Genomic DNA, 16,301 nt, shown 5'->3' with positions numbered 1-16,301 from the left:
TGGAGGGAAGAAAGATAGAGTCCCGGCCGGCGCTCCTTTCACTTGAATTGCCGCCAACTTTGCTCATTGTCCTGAGGATGCAAATGACGAGGTGATCCAGAGGTATGCTCGTGTGTACATGTGGTACGTCATCTCTAGGACTATCTTCGGTGAGGGCACTGGCAAGAATGCTCCATGGATGTGGCTGAAGGCATTGACTGTTTTCGACAACAAGTTCAGTTGGGGCTCGGCCGCACTGGCTTACTTGTATCGGCAGGTAATAAATTGTTAATAGTAAGTACTCTCTGTTATCCTTTTCTGCTAAACTGATGCATGTTTGTTGTTACTTGTAGTTGGACGATGTTTGTCGCAGGTCCACAAAGGACGGTGGAGTTCGTGGTTGTATGCTCCTACTTTCGGTATGGAGCTGGGAACGCCTTCCTGTTGGACGCCCTAAAACCTCAAAGTGGAATACCTGGGATGACCACGGCAACCCTATCCGGCTTCCTACATGGGCTTACAAGTGGGACTTGGTATCGGAGGTGGCAAGCAAAGTGAACCTATTTTACAAGCAATACACCAACGAGATGGATTCGCTTACCGCCGAGCAGGTAAGATGGTTTCAGAGTTGACTTCCAGCTTTTATGTTGTGAGTAAAATGAATTGTGCCTTTTATGTTGTGTTGTAGGTGGAATGGCAGCCATATGGTGCCGGGCCAAACTTTGGTGATGCACACACGTTCGAGCTCAATCGACTATGCCTGCAGGAAAACATCTTTGGCTAATGCGTTGTCCCCTTATATGCAATTGGGCCGTTGAGTTTCATCTCCCGCATCGTGTGATGCATCAATTTGGGTTGTTTCAGCCACACCCGCCGGAGTGGGTGGACACGGACACACAGCTTCACAGGTAACAAATCATGCACAATAAAGAAGTACTGATAAGTTTTGTTTTTAGTGTTGAGCGAGCTACTGATGGGTTTTGTAAAAAGCAGGTTGGATAGGAGGAGGCAGCGAAAGATCAAGGATTGGCATAAGCATCATAAGAACTATGTCATTATGTTCGAGCAAAGTGTGCAGGCAGCTTCGAGTGCGCAACGAACCCAGCACCGCGAGCATTGTCCTCTTGCGTTCAACAACTACGTAAGATGGTTTCAGGAGAGTACTCGTGTCGAGATTTGTCCGCCGGCTTACGAGGAGGACATATTGGAAGAACCCACTGAGTACGATGCACTTGCCCATGGGGATTACAACAAGTTAATTCGTGAAGGGTACCAAACTTCCTTCGCCCCTGTCCCGAACTTTGTGGTAAGTGTGCTCACGTATTTTAAGTATGAATGCTAGTACATCTATTCACTTGCATGTCATTGCCTTGTGATCATAGCGCAAAGAGGTCAAGAAACAAGCTGATGAGTCCGAAGATATTCTAGGGAAGACACCTGGAGGAAAAAAGGGAGAATCTGCACTTCGTCTTTTCATAAAGGTGTTGTGTCATTATTATTATTTTGCTGACGAATGCAACATACGGTACCTTATATATGTCATTTATATTTGAATCTAACAGGAACAGGGCAAGAAGTTGCGGCGCCTAACCAACATTTTAGGTTGTCGTGACCCTGAATATGTTTCACCTTCGAGATCCGGTTCATCCCAAAGAAATATTCTAGACGATTCAGCTTCTTCGGGCGCTCGTATGGACGATGGTGACGTTACCTCGGCAACTAATACCCAAAGAAATACTGTAGAGGATGATGTTGACACTCCAGAGGTATGACATAGCCATAAAACATTGTGCACTTTCAACCTTCATATGTATGACGATATCGTTTTAGGTTGCGGACAGAATGACGTTGAAGGCTTTCCAACACTCCGCTTACATGTTGAAGCCAAGGAAGGAATTTAGGCGGTACTCACCGGATGATTATGCGAAAGGAAAGAACCCGGTCGCCGGGGGCTCTCGTTTGTCAAGGATGAGAAGCATGGATGATGAGGATGAGGATGACGATGACGATGAGTCGGATGACCCGGAGCAATTTGTAGTTGCGAGAAGAAAGAAGCTAGTTTCTAAGAGGGGACGAGGCCCCAAGATGTGAACCGAAGCCATTTGGAGTTGTGAAGCATTTTCACTTGTTGGTGTTGCACTTGTGTTGTGAACCATTTACTTTTGTTGTGAACCATTAGGAGTTGTGAACCATTTTCTTGTGTTGTGAACCATTTGCTTACGATGATTTATATGATGTCAAAATATATGCTTTCAATTGCTGTCAAAATATATGTTGTCAATTGCTGTCAAAATATATGATGTCAATTGCTGTCAAAATTCAGATTCCATCAGGTTTTCACATGTGTGGCGCCTGAGGCTTAGGCGCCACACATGTGCAACGCCCAAGGCTTAGGCGCCACACATGTGAAACCCTACTGCCACCTTTCCCTCAACACAACCCTTTGAGCACACCCTTTCCCGCCACCTTTCCCTCCTCCGTTCCCGCCAATATTTCCATGTCTTCTTTGCCGCCACCTTTCCCTCCTCCGTTCCCGCCAATATTTCCACGTCTTCTTTCCCGCCACCTTTCCCTCCTCCGTTCCCGCCAAATTTTCCATGTCTCCTTTGCCGCCATAATTTTCCCGCCAACATTTCCCGCCATGTTCCTGGTAATCTGAGTCTATAAAAGGAGGCATTGGACTGCCTTCCTCCATCATCCAGCCTCACTTGAGAACACTACCACCACTTTAGTCAATATGAGTTTGCCTTGCTCGGATCAAAGCATCAGGCCTAAGAAAATGAAGAGTGCGAGTTTGCCTCAGAGGGTGGAAGCAGTTCGATGTTGGTGTGGTGATCTCTGCAAGTTGAAGGAGGTGACGGATTTTTCAGATTGGTTGGGCATGAAGTTTTTCATGTGCGGCAATTATGAATCTGATCCACCCGAATCTATTTCTGCGTACATCAGGCCTCTGGTATGCTCAAGTCATCCAGATTATTGTTTGCTTGATATTATTGTTTACTTGAATCTGATCCATCCGGTAGTCTCCTCCTCCTCTCTGCATGTACTATCGTTGGATTGACACGGAAATGCCGGACTGGGTAGTGACCGAGATTCGTGAAAGAGGTCGCCGTGCATGGGCTAGCTGGGACTTGGAAGAGCGCCGCGAGAAGGCTGAAGCAGAGGAGAAAGCATCACAGAAGAAAGAATGGGAAGAGTACTGTGTGGAGCAGAGGGCTTTTATTGATGAGATGAAAAGGAAAAAACAAGAAGAGAAACTTCGGCTGGAGGAGGTTTACAGACAGTGGGAACAGGCCCGTGAAGCTGAGAGGGAGAGAAAGAGAGAAAGGGCTCGTGTGGCCAAGGCAGCACAAGAAGTCAGTGATGGAAAAGGAAAATACCCAAGGCTTAGGCGCCACACATGTGAAACCTACTGGCGTCTCAAGTGTGCACTTTCTGTTGCTCTCTGTTTCACATCTTTTTCACATGTGTGGCGCCTAAGCCTCAGGCGCCACACATGTGAAAAAGATGTGAAACAGAGAGCAACAGAAAGAGCACACTTCTGTTACTCTCTGTTTCACATGTGTGGCGCGTGAGTCTTAGGCGCCACACATGTGCAACGCCCAAGGCTTAGGCGCCACACATTCTGGCATGCTGAAAACTGTAGCACATAGTGGTGGAGGAGTTCAAATATACATCACAAATATAGTGGAGTTCAAACATACAGCACAATAATACTGGAGTTAAAACATACAACACAAATAGAGGAGTTCAAACATACATAGGGTTCTTAAAGAACATACGTCCAAAAGTGCATACATAGTGGAGTTTCATAGTAAGAAAGCGTGCAAGCAAACAAGGTTCAACAACACATAGGGTTCGAAGATGAAAGCGCGCATGAGAATAGAAGCATCCGGCTCTATTGGGTCGAGCAAGGCCCCTTTCCCTTCTTCTTCTTCCTCTCTTCTTCCTCTTCCTCTTCCCTTTTGCGCATTTTTTAAGCCTCTTCCTTAACCCTCTCCATGAAGCGTTGATGCTCCCGTTCTCTCTTTGTTGTGTCCTCTGTCGTCATCTTCTTAAAGTTAGCTTCCCATTCTTTTTTACGTTTCTCTAGCGTCTTCCTGTCATTCTCCTTTATCCTAGCCTCATATCTCTGGCGCTCAAGTTCCATTTGCCACTCCTCATCAATCCTTGCCTTATACTCCTCATCCTTCTTCCACGCTTCGGCTGCATCCTCCTCTCTCAACTTCTTTGCAGCCCTCTCCATCAACCGCTGCTCCTCACTAGCTGCATCCTTCTTCTCCCCCCACTCCGCTTTTTCCTTGTTGGGTTGAGAAGCTGCCATACCTACAAAACAGGCATCAAAGCTCATAGTTAGTAAAATAACATACAAAGGAGCATGAAAAACAAATGATAAAGATAAGTCAAATATGTGACATACGGAAATGGTCCTCGTAGGTATCCACGTATACCAATCCTAGTAAGTCCACCACCTATCCCACCACTGCCTCTAGCACCACCACCACCTATCCCACCACTGCCTCTAGCACCACCACGACCTATCCCACCCCTGCCTCTAGCACCACCACGACCTATCCCACCCCTGCCTCTAGCACCACCACCACCACCACGTCCTCTAGTAAGCCCAAGTCGGCTAGGAACATGTTGAGTAGGAACTTGTTGGGTTGTGCTTGCTTGAGTAGGAACTTGTTGGGTTGTGCTTGCTTGAGTAGGAACTTGTTGGGTTGTGCTTGCTTGACCCGTCCCTTGTTGGCTTGTGCTTCCTTGACTCGTCCCTTGTTGGCTTGACCTTGGTTGGCTATGACCATGTTGGCTAGGACTTGGTTGACTTGACCTGGAATCATTGTTTTTGGACTTCTTCTTTGGCTTCGTACACCTTCTTGTGTTGTGCCCTGTTACACCACACTGTCAACAATGTGATCTCTCAGTAGGCTCTTGGAATTGGTTGTTCCCCATTTCTCTGCCACCACCATGGCCCCATCCATCCATGTCTCCTCTAAAACGCTTTGTCTTTCGTCTTCCCCGTTTCACAACCTTCCACTCTGGGTCGGGCCATAGTTGTACTCCATGATACTCCGGCCATTGTGATTGGTCAAAGTATGGTTCAAATCTAGGAGCCCATGTATGCTTCGTGGTCATGATCGAGAACTCGGACTCCCTCACGGTTAGTGGATGGTTGACGTCCACATTCCTACTGCGAGCTGTCGTGTACAAATGCGAGCATGCGAGATGAAGCAACCTTGGCCTCCCACAAGAGCAATCACACAACGATAAAGATACCTTGAACGCATTGTTTCCGTGTTGCTGGCCATCGTTTGTCGTTCCTCCGGGCTCATTCACTTGGTATGTCCAATCCTCGTTGTTGTACAGGGTAGCCGTTTGGGAGTCAGCCTTCCGTGATTGAAATACCATCCATTTGTCAACCTTTGGTGGAAACTGGTACTTGTACTTTTTCTTGTTCTCTCCCGCAATCTGATCATCTGTTTCTTGCGAGTACTTTAGAAAGTATGCTATCAACTTGTCGAATGTGTATTGAACTATTGCCGTCACCGGCAACGCACGGACACCCTTCAGCACCCGGTTGAAGCATTCTGCCATGTTACTTGTCATTTGACCATACCTTCGGCCATCTTCGTCATAAGCTCGTGCCCACTTGGGCCGAAGTTCAATGTGCCTGTTGAGAAACTCAAGCCCACCTGCATCAAGTTTTTTGCTTACAAGCAAAGCGTTGTACAATCTTGCAAATCGTTTGTCCGAAAATGCTTGACAACAATCTTGAAGATCATCCGCCAACTCCTTGCTACCACATGCCCGGTAGAAGTTTGCACAGAAATGCCTCATGCACCATCGATGATGCAAAGGAGCATGGCCAGGAATGACAATGTCAACCGCGTTAAGTATGCCTTGATGGCGATCCGATATGACACATATTTCCCTCTCAAACGGTAATACTTTGGTTCTCAAAATATGCAAGAACCATTCCCAGTTAACATTGTTCTCTGCCTCAACCGAAGCAAAAGCTAAAGGCATCAACCGGTTATTGACATCACTTGCTATTGCAACCAACAAAGTGCCCTTGAATTGTCTGGTCAAAAACTTGCCATCGATGGAGATGACAGGACGACAGTGCTGAAAAGCCCTCACACATTGCTCAAATGCCCAAAATGCACGGCCAAATACGCGGACCCTATTTCCATTGAGAATCCTTGTTTTCTCCCCATACGGCTCGACCACATGAACCATGCCCGGGTTAGTGGCGGCAATAGCTCCCAACAACCTAGGTATGCGGTTGTATGCTTGCTCCCAATCACCATACAACATCTTGAATGCGGCTTGCTTTGCTTCCCATGCCTTACCATATTTCACCTCGTAGTGAAAGAGGGCTTTCACAAGGTCTTGTACGCTTTTTATGATCATTGTAGGAAGAGAGTAGATGGAGTTGGAAAGCCTATAAGCGATGAACTCGGAGGTGAGTTGTCTATGGCTTTGCAACGAAAGGGCACCATCAACCCTCTTGCCTCGACACATGTGAGGCATACAACTGACAATGTTCCATCCTGGCCCTCCTTTCCATGGTCTTGCACGGACAATCCAAGGACACCCTCTATCCTCACATGCAACCGTGTAACGCAGCTTCATGTTTGAATGAACAACTTTGTGTGGCCTATAATGCGTAACAGAATATTCATCCAACCACATCTTCAGTTCAAAGAATGTTTCGAACTTTGACCCCGGCAAAATAATATTCTTCCCATGTGTGTCCCGATGAGAAGGTGGCCTAACTCCAAACAATATGCATTCGCCTCTGTCAACCACGGCGTCACCCGCAAGGCTAAGATCCTCGAACAATGGTGTCCGGTGATCACGCTTTGATACCTTCGTGAAAGCTTCAGCCTCCTTTGTCGTGAACCCTTCCTCATCAACTTCTTCGACGGGACCCTCATCGTCAGACTCAGATGCATAGCCACGTGAGTACGAAATAGAATGGTCCATTGTCTCTTGCAAATTATATTTGTCCAAATCACCAAGATTGTTGTCATGAAGAACATTACCATCATTCTCATCATCATCGTGCTCATCATTAGCCTCTACCAATGGTTCATGTTCGACACAAGAAAGAGGTTCAATGTTGGCCTCTTCGTTGATGGGTGGAGGAATAGCTTCAACAATCGGAGAGGCAACCCGGTTCAAATCCAAGTGCAAGTTAGGACCATTTGTTTTGATGGCAAATAACTCTAGAGCCTTGTCTAGTGATTCGGCCACTGTATACTTGTATGCAAGCCAACGTTGCTCGGAGTTGACACGCATGGTCTTCCAACGAATGTGCATTCCGAATCCCACATTATGCCTACCATCAAACTCAACTACATCACTAGGGTCCATCCAATTCAAATCTTTTCGGGCTTGTTCCAACAATTCACCATAGCTAGGACACAAATCGAACACCATGTCAAGCTCATCCGGGTCCGGATCAATATTGCCTTTTAAAAAGGCATCCTTGTCCACGTGATGAATATGAACACATGTTCTTCCCATCCCTAAACAACAAAACATAGAACATTTTTATAAGCAATCATACAACTACAATATCTACTTACTAACTTCCAAACATCCATAACACTAACCCCATCATAACCCTAACACAACCATACATCCCTAACCCTAGCCTAACCATAGCCTAACCCTAGCCTAACCCTAAAACAACCATAATGCAAACATCCAAACAATCCTAATCCTAACCCCATCATACCCCTTATCCTAACATACAAACAAATACAATAATATCATATACATCCCACATTTCATGAAAAACTATGGTTTCCTCAAATTTGCAAAAAAATGACCACAAGAGATTTTTGTTTGGATGAGAATGAGGGGAGAGGTGGGGATTACCTCAGGGGAGTGATTGGACAACAAATGCCCGGTCCAAACCTTCACATTTGATGATTTGAAGAAGGATTTGAAGAGGGGCCCGTGGCTGGGAGAGGGGGATGGGGGAGGGGAATGAGGAGGGGGTGGGGAGGGGGGCTGGCCCGTGGCTGTATAAGTCAATGTGTGGCGCCTAAGCGTTCGGCGCCAAACATTACAATGTGTGACGCCTGAAGCTTAGGCGTCACACGGCCTGGGGGTGGGCCCTCTCTGCCAGGTGGTCGGGGCGTGTGGCGCCGAACGGCTAGGCATCACACGGTGTAGTGCGGCGCCTAAGTGTCAGGCGCCACAAAAAAGAATCGGGGAGGTCAAATCTTTCCCCCCGAGGGTTCATTCTGTGAGTTCTTTTCACCACGGGTCATTTTTGTCAATTTTGACTGGACGGGACGGGGCGTGCTCCTGCTGCTGGCGTGTGTCAGTTCACGAGCGTGCTCTGCTGCTCCCCCCTCCCTGCGCTCCAAACTTCCATCTGCTCGGCTTCTCCCCTTCCACCTCCTCTGCCGTTCTGGTTGCGTTCCTCTCCGCTAGATCTGGTAACCAAATCCTGCTCAAGTTGGTCGTTTCTTGATTAGATTGTGTGTGCTTTTCAGTTTCCCTTACAACTCTGTATCTTGTGTTTTCACAGCGAGGATCACAGCATTGGATTTGCTGACCGACGAGAAGGGCTGGGCTCATGTCGCGAGAACTGGAACGTGCGGCAATGGCGGCCCGTGAGGTTCCGACGCCCTTGTCCTCCGCTGTTCTTCTTCCGCCGGCCAAAAGGATGAAGCGAGATCCGAGTTGTTCGGAACCCTCGCCCGCCGGCTGGTCCACGCTCCCGGATGACCTCGTCCGCCGCATCGCCGACTCCTTCCTCGTCAACAACGACCTGGACTACTACATGTCCGTCCGCGGCGTCTGCCCCAGCTGGCGCGCCGCCACTGACGACCCCAGCAGCGACACCCGGGACCCCCGCTTCCATCCGCGCGGGTGGGTCGTCCTGGACGAGGACTTCCAGGGCGACGGCAGGCGGGTGTTGCTCAACACCCTCACCGGCCGCTTCCTCCGCAAGAAGCTGCCGGTGCTGCTGGATTACTACGTCATGGGCACCAGTGGCGGCTTCTTCGTTCTGGCAGACAAGAGTCCTCCTCACACCGCTCATGTCTTGAATCCTCTCACCTGCTGCATGGTCCGTTTCGCGGCGCCCGTGCCCCACATGGTGGTGCTCTCTGAAGTTGACTCCTCGCTGGGGCTCGCCCTGTTCTGCGACTCATCTCGTAGGATTTACAGGGCCGCGCCTGACAGTGAAAGTTTCGTCGCCGTCAAGACCAAGTCCAAAAAGGCAGCGGTTTACGATTGCTTCCGCAAGGCGGCCGTAGGTGGTGTCTATGCAGAAATCAGTGGCTTGAAATCAACCATATTAGCTGAGATGATTGCATTTTTACCCATGTTTATGCGGATAGGAGCACAGATGCAAAATAGAGGATTGGAGAACATCAATTTTTCCGACGATCCTCATACAGATGTGAAGGATATCCAGAGTTCCCTGGTGGTTTTATCTGGACAGATGTTGCTCGTCTCGGGTGCACCCGTTCCGTTTGTTTCCCAAGTGGACATGGATGCAGCTACGTTGCATCCTTTGAGGAGCATCGGCAGATTTGCCATCTTCATCAGTAATCGGAGGTGCCTAGCTGTGGACACTGACATGTTCCGGTCGATTGAGGCAAACTGTGTCTACTTCATTCAGCTTCTGGGTTCGTCTGCTTATATCTGCAAGTCCAACATCGAGGACAGGAAAGTACAGAGGATCTCTGAGAATCCAGATTTCGTGAAGCAGGGCAAGCGGTTTGTCCTCATCGCTTGCCGTCCTGTGACGGTCATCCAGCTTCTATCGAGCTACACAATCAATATCCCGGATTCTCAGCTGGCATGGCAACAGATGCTATAAGGCGCCCGGCAGATCTTCATTCAGCCCCTGGGATAGTGATCTTGATGGCTAACCGACAAGGCTATGCTTTTGCGAAGTAACTGCTCCTGTCTTTTATTGTTTTGTTATTTTGGACATGCCTTGCCTTGTCACGGTTAAGAAACAGGTTGATTGAAGGTTAGATCACCTGTAGTGGAACTACTGTTTGCTGTCTTAATTAGTAGGTACTTGGTATCAACCTAATGCTACACCTACTGTGCTTGATGCTATCTTTTGTCCATGTGTCCACTTCTTATCTTTTAGTATTATTATTACTTCCTAGCAATGCAATATGGTGCTTAATTTCTGGCTGTAGTAAATGTTTGTCCAAATTTTGACAGCTTCTGAATTAGTGAATCTAGCTCCTGCAATTGGACCATTGATCATATTAGCAGCCTCCCTGTTCTCTGTAAGCTTTGTTAATTTTGCAATACCATGTTCTAGGCAAGAAGTGGTTTGTAGAGTTGCTGTATGATGCGGCGTTTGATCTATTTTCTGAATACTCCCATGCATCTATGATTTAGCCTCTTGAACTAGTTGCATTTGTAGTATGTTCCTTGTGTTTCTGGGCATTACTGTATAAATACATAAAGAACTGAAGATGTGCTTTGCGACTTATCATTGCTGCAAAGAACTTAAGATGTTCCCAGCTTATAAGTATTTGTGACATCGATGCCTCCTTTTCGAAAAAAAAAAGTATTTGTGACATGGTTAGCAGTTGCTGTCTCTAAGGCCTTGTTCGGTTGCAACAGATTTGAAGGGGATTGGAGTGGATTGGGGAGGATCAAATCCCCTGTAAGCCAAATTCCACCTCAATCCCCTCCAATCCTCTCCAATCCTCTTGTGGTGGGGATTAACCGCACAAGCCCTAAAGGGGAATGGTAGATTCTTTACATACTTTTGCCTGGCATGGGTTGCACATTTACATAGTTATTATCCTATTTAGAGAATGCATGTGCTCTGAGCTGTTTTTTATTGTATTTAGTGCGGCAAAAGTTAGCACAGAACAGCTGTTGGAAGTAACATAAGCTGAAGTTGAAAGTAGTGCTGCCTGTAATGGACGAACTAATGAACAGCAGATCCATGCACAACTTAGTATAAAGGCTATGGAGTTTAGTAATTTGCACATAACCTGATCAAATGACATAATTTGTCAAAGTACCGAGATACAAGTTTGTACATCTATGAAACAAAACATTGCTAGTTCATAGAGAGCCAAACCATGAAGCTGCATCAATATCACATTCTTGCCTGTGCGGCTGTACCAAGCAATGTAAGGTACATGTGAAACCAGTCAAAGAACTCGTTCACAAACAAATCAGATGTGCAAACCACTGAAGATAGAACCAAACTTACTCTTAATAAATATTGTAATTTCATGAAAATAGAAGTTCATAGAACTACGATGAAAGATCAGATCATTAATTTATGGAAGTTTATTGGTGGTGAAGGTAGACTAATCTTAAGATTTATAAGACCAAGGAAAATGGACAAGAGATGCAAACAAAAAAGGAATCCATAAGTTGATGAGACGTACCTTCAAAAGTTTTTGCACTCCATAACTCCACAAAAATTTCGCCTGCCGTTAGCCTTGAGATAACTGTAACTCCCCCTGCCAAACAGTTGCAGCCATAGAATATGTTGACCATTCAGATAAACCGGAGCATTAATATGAATCTATTGAGAAAAATCAATGTGATGAATAGCTTTCTGAGATATCCATAACCTACTGTAATTCTCCACTTTATGTTCCAATGTCTCCATCATATAGAGCAATGTTTCATGTTATGCATGTGAATCATGAAAATTATGATCTGATGCAAAATGTGTTATGATTACACCGTAAGAATAAGATAGTCATAGTGTGAGTTAAGTCCCAATCAGTGCCTCTAGCTGAGGGTCAGGCATAATTATGTATTTGTTCAAATAAGTTAGGTTGATTTGTACCTAACACCTGCTAATAAGAACAAAAGGACTGTGTTACTGACTAAAATACCTTATCTTAAAAGGTGAAAGATGATATTCAACATGCATGCACACACCTTTTGTGAGGAAATAAAAGACAATTATGACTAACCTTTTTGAAAAGATGATCATAGTTGTCGTGAGCATACAAAATTGGCTACTTCTAAAATATAATCCTACAATCAGTAGTAGTATACAAAAGCAATGCCTGCTTATTTCAATGGACGCGCACTTTGCTACTGTAGGTTGGGGCTGCGTTGGGTTGGAGAGGCCATACCTTCATCAGCGCACTTCCAGGGGGTTCTCTATCCTCATCTTCCTCCCTAGCCCTCTCTTGTTCCCCACTCCATCCCCACATCTGCATCCTCCTCTTCCTGTTGGATCTTTCTGGTCGCGGCACATGCCACACGCGGTCGGTCGACACCTTAGTTACAAAACCTAAAGACTGTTAGTAAAAAAATGATTCTTATGTTTGCAATGGTCTCGTTGTCCCGGATTAATAACCACATGCAGGACGCTGGAGCGTGATCTGAAACAACAGTCAATACATTAAATTCGCAACACGCCTGGTGTCAAACAATTTTATATCACCTCAGCAAAGTCATAATAAGCAAAGTAAGTTAGATGAAACAAAGAGCATGCCCCCCTCCTGTCCACCAAACTAATGTATCTATCCGGCTGCCTCTATTTAAATTCGTGGATGGTACCCTAAAAAATCCATCGGTGAAGGTAGTGCGGGGAGCGGAGCCAAGCATCGGAGTGGCGTGAGATCTCATCTTCATCCACCTTTCTGTTGGTTGCAGTGACGCCCCCTCTACCATCGAAGGAGTTTGGGGTCCCAGAGCAAAATGAAAAATGGGACCCTAGTTTTGGAGTTTTATAACTTTCATATTTTACCTAATTATATAACTTAGTCTTCTTTCACACATGTTTAGAAATGTGTCCCGTATTATGCAAGATAGTAAAGACTGTATTGGATCAATAAACTGAAGTCCTATTCTATAGCAACATATTATGATAAGTAACGAATATATCTAGTATTGTTTAAATATATTCAATGCAACAGCTAGACAGCCAAAGTAAGGCCGGAATCCACTGATGAATAATAAATTGAACAATGACTCGGGGGAGTATTGACCTAGAGTGTCAAGATGGGCGTTTCCATCATGGCGTGACCCTAATATTACAAGTACATACTCAGTGGGGAAACTATTATGCAACCGAAATCAAGACCATGTCCCAGGTTAGGCTTGGTGTGGCACTAACAAGACACATAAGCACTCATAGGAGTAGAGTATGGGAACTTACAACGCATGTCAGCGACATGGTGACGCACACGGCTGTCCAGACTCCAGAGATCTCGTCCTGCTCGCGGAATAGGTGGGCATCTTTCATGACGTTGTTTTGCCGAAGTGGCGCTGCCCTGCCGGATAAAATATAAGTTCATGCTGCCATGCCGGTACCATCGCGGAGGAAAGTACATTTTTTCACCTTCATGATGTACGAAGCCAGATTTCTTGGCCCTGTGCGAACCAGCAGGGCAGCGTCAGCGCAGCCATCTCCACCGACGCCTTGCCCCTCCACCAGTCCCTCGTCGCCACCGGCACCAATGCTCTTGTTGGGGAGGAGCACTCCAGCGGGAAGAGCGGGCTCACCCTGCGGCTGCATTCCAGGTTCATCCCAGAGGAGCAGGGCCAGCACCAGAGCCACATGTCCATCGTGATCGCCCGCCTGCGCCGCGATTCTTCCTGGGTCGTCGCACTATCGACGCGCGCATCTCTGGCTGCCGATGGGATCTCCCGCACTTTGAAGCCGATCAACACCATGCCGATCTTCGAGGCGTCGACGATGGAGATACAGGTCCCGGTGCTGTCCGGTGTTGGCCAGGGCTGCGGCTTCTCTCATGCCAGCATGGGGCTGGACCACGCGGCAGCTTTGCATGGTGGCCGACAGTGGCAGGCGCGCGATGCGGCTGAGGCGGCAGCAAGGTAGGCGGCGGCGGGTGGGGCACCGCATCAAGTCGAGCAGGGGAGGGCATCGTGGGCAAAATTGATAAAAATGATCCCTAGAACGAAAGAACTCACGGATTGACCCCTCGGGAGAAATAATTCACCGGCCTGACCCTTTTGTGTGGCGCCCGACACCTAGGCGCCACACTGTACTGTGTGACGCCTAGAGGTTAGGCGCCACACCCCCGACCACGTGGCAGGGAGGGCCCCACCCTCAGGCAGTGTGACGCCTAAGCCTCAGGCGTCACACATTATAATGTGTGGCGCCTGACCCTTAGGCGCCACACACTGACTTACAGAGCCACGGGCCAGCCCCCTCCCCACCCCCCCTCCCCACCCCCTCCCCTTATTCAAACAGAAACTTTCATTGCGGCGGCTGGCTCTCATCCCCTCCCTAATCCCCTCCCCCATCTCCTTCAGATCTGAGGATTTCTTCCTTGGATTGATCCCCCAAGGTAATGTCCTCCCCCATCCCTTCCCTTTCCCATCCTTCTATCCAATTTTATTATGTTTTGGTTGAGTAGATTGATTTGAGTAGGTTCTTAGGATTTGACTAGTTAGGATTTGGTTGAGTATATGAGTAGTTAGTAGTTAGTAGTAGTAGTAGGTATAGGAATTGCATTAGGTTTTGGTTTTGGTTGAGTATATGAATAGTGAGTAGTAGTAGTATTTAGTAGTAGTAGTAGTTAGTAGTAGAGGTAGGTATAGGAATTGTATTAGGTTTTGACTAGTTAGGATATGAGTTAGGATTTGACTAGTTAGTATATGAGTTAGGATTTGCATTAGGTTTTAACTAGTTAGGATATGAGTTAGGTTTTGACTAGTTAGGATATGAGTTAGGATTTTACTAGTTAGTATATGACTAGTTAGTTGAGTATATGACTAGTTAGTAGTTAGTAGTAGTAGTAGTTAGTAGTAGTAGGTATAGGAATTGCATTAGGTTTTGGTTTGTAGTTAGTGGTAGTAGTTAGTATTAGTAGTAGTTCATATGAGTATATGAGTCTTATTTGAATATTAGTAAATGAGTAATTTTTTGTGATTTGTAGGATGGTGTGGCTTCTGAATGATGTTTATGACGCTGAACACCGGGCCTATTTCATGTCGGAGAAGAAGATGGTAAGTAGAAAATGATTAGTAGCTTAGTAATATTTTGAAAATGTAATAAGCACTTGATATCTTCTTCTCCTATATGTTTGCAGGAGCTTACGCCCCTGAAGATCCGGTCTCATGGGGCATCCTCTGTAATGCATTACGATGAGCGGTACACCCCGTACATCGAGATGACGGGACTCCTTCCATTCGTGCAGCTTGTGAGTCGGTCAACTCCATATCTGAACGCTGCGGCAGTCACAGCACTCATTGATCGTTGGAGGCCGGAGACACATAGTTTTCACCTCCGGACCGGAGAGATGACGGTTACTCTTGAAGATGTTTCCATGATCACCGCTCTTCCCATCGAGGGGAAGCCACTATGTATGAGCACTGATTCTGAGGGATGGCGGCATCAAATGGAGGCTCTTATTGGTATGTCACCGCAGGAGCCGGAGGTGGAAGATGGAGGGAAGAAAGATAGAGTCCCTGCCGGCGCCACTTTCACTTGGATTGCCGCCAACTTTGCTCATTGTCCTGAGGACGCAGATGACGAGGTCATCCAGAGGTATGCTCGCGTCTACATGTGGTACGTCATCTCTAGGACTATCTTTGCGGACGGCACAGGCAAGAATGCTCCTTGGATGTGGCTGAAGGCGTTGACTGTTTTGGACAACAAGTTCAGCTGGGGCTCGGCCGCACTGGCTTACTTGTATCGGCAGGTAATAAATTGTTAATATTAAGTACTCTCTGTTATCTTTTTCTGCTAAACTGATGCATGTTTGTTGTTACTTGTAGTTGGACGATGCTTGTCGCAGGACGACAAAGGACGGTGGAGTTGGTGGTTGTATGCTCCTACTTTCAGTATGGAGCTGGGAATGCCTACCTGTTGGACGCCCTAAAAGCTCAAAGTGGAATACCTGGGATGACCACGACAACCCTGTACGGCAACCTACATGGGCTTACAAGTGGGACTTGGTATCGGAGGTGGCAAGCGAAGTGAACCTATTGTACAAGCAATACACCAACGAGATGGATTCGCTTACCCCCGAGCAGGTAAGATGGTTTCAGAGTAGACTTCCAGCTTCTATGTTGTGAGTGAAATGAATTGTGGTATTCATCTTGTGTTGTAGGTTGAATGGGAGCCATATGGTGTCGGGACAAACTTTGGTGATGCACACACGTTCGAGCTGAATCCACTATGCGTGCAGGAAAGACATCTTTGGCTAATGCGTTGTCCCCTAATATGCAATTGGGCGGTTGAGTGGCATCTCCCGCATCGTGTGCTGCGTCAATTTGGTTACTTTCAGCCACACCCGCCGGAGTGGGTGGACACGGACACACAGCTTCACAGGTAACAAAAAATAATTAGTGATTAGTTTTGT

The 16,301-nt window shown here is 46.8% G+C and overlaps 2 protein-coding genes across 2 annotated transcripts; one reads left to right on the top strand and one right to left on the bottom strand.

Moving 5' to 3' along the window:
- Positions 1-3,824: 3,824 nt before the first annotated feature.
- Positions 3,825-4,303, bottom strand: LOC123440826 (RNA-binding protein 25-like). Its single transcript, XM_045117375.1, has one exon. The coding sequence runs from the start codon at positions 4,301-4,303 to the stop codon at positions 3,956-3,958; it is 348 nt and encodes a 115-aa protein (XP_044973310.1). The 3' UTR covers positions 3,825-3,955.
- A 3,964-nt stretch (positions 4,304-8,267) lies between these two features.
- Positions 8,268-10,083, top strand: LOC123440825. Its single transcript, XM_045117374.1, has 2 exons — positions 8,268-8,441; positions 8,534-10,083. The coding sequence occupies exon 2, from the start codon at positions 8,582-8,584 to the stop codon at positions 9,833-9,835; it is 1,254 nt and encodes a 417-aa protein (XP_044973309.1). The 5' UTR covers positions 8,268-8,441; positions 8,534-8,581; the 3' UTR covers positions 9,836-10,083.
- Positions 10,084-16,301: the final 6,218 nt, after the last annotated feature.

This window comes from Hordeum vulgare, chromosome 3H, assembly GCF_904849725.1.
Source record: "Hordeum vulgare subsp. vulgare chromosome 3H, MorexV3_pseudomolecules_assembly, whole genome shotgun sequence".
In the NCBI taxonomy this organism is placed as follows: domain Eukaryota; kingdom Viridiplantae; phylum Streptophyta; class Magnoliopsida; order Poales; family Poaceae; genus Hordeum; species Hordeum vulgare.
This window is presented reverse-complemented; position numbering and strand designations above follow the sequence as displayed.

What these genes read in the sequence shown, in the direction of transcription:
- LOC123440826 (XM_045117375.1), bottom strand. Translation starts at nt 4,303, where the DNA reads ATGGCAGCTTCTCAACCCAACAAGGAAAAAGCGGAGTGGGGGGAGAAG.
- LOC123440825 (XM_045117374.1), top strand. Translation starts at nt 8,582, where the DNA reads ATGTCGCGAGAACTGGAACGTGCGGCAATGGCGGCCCGTGAGGTTCCG.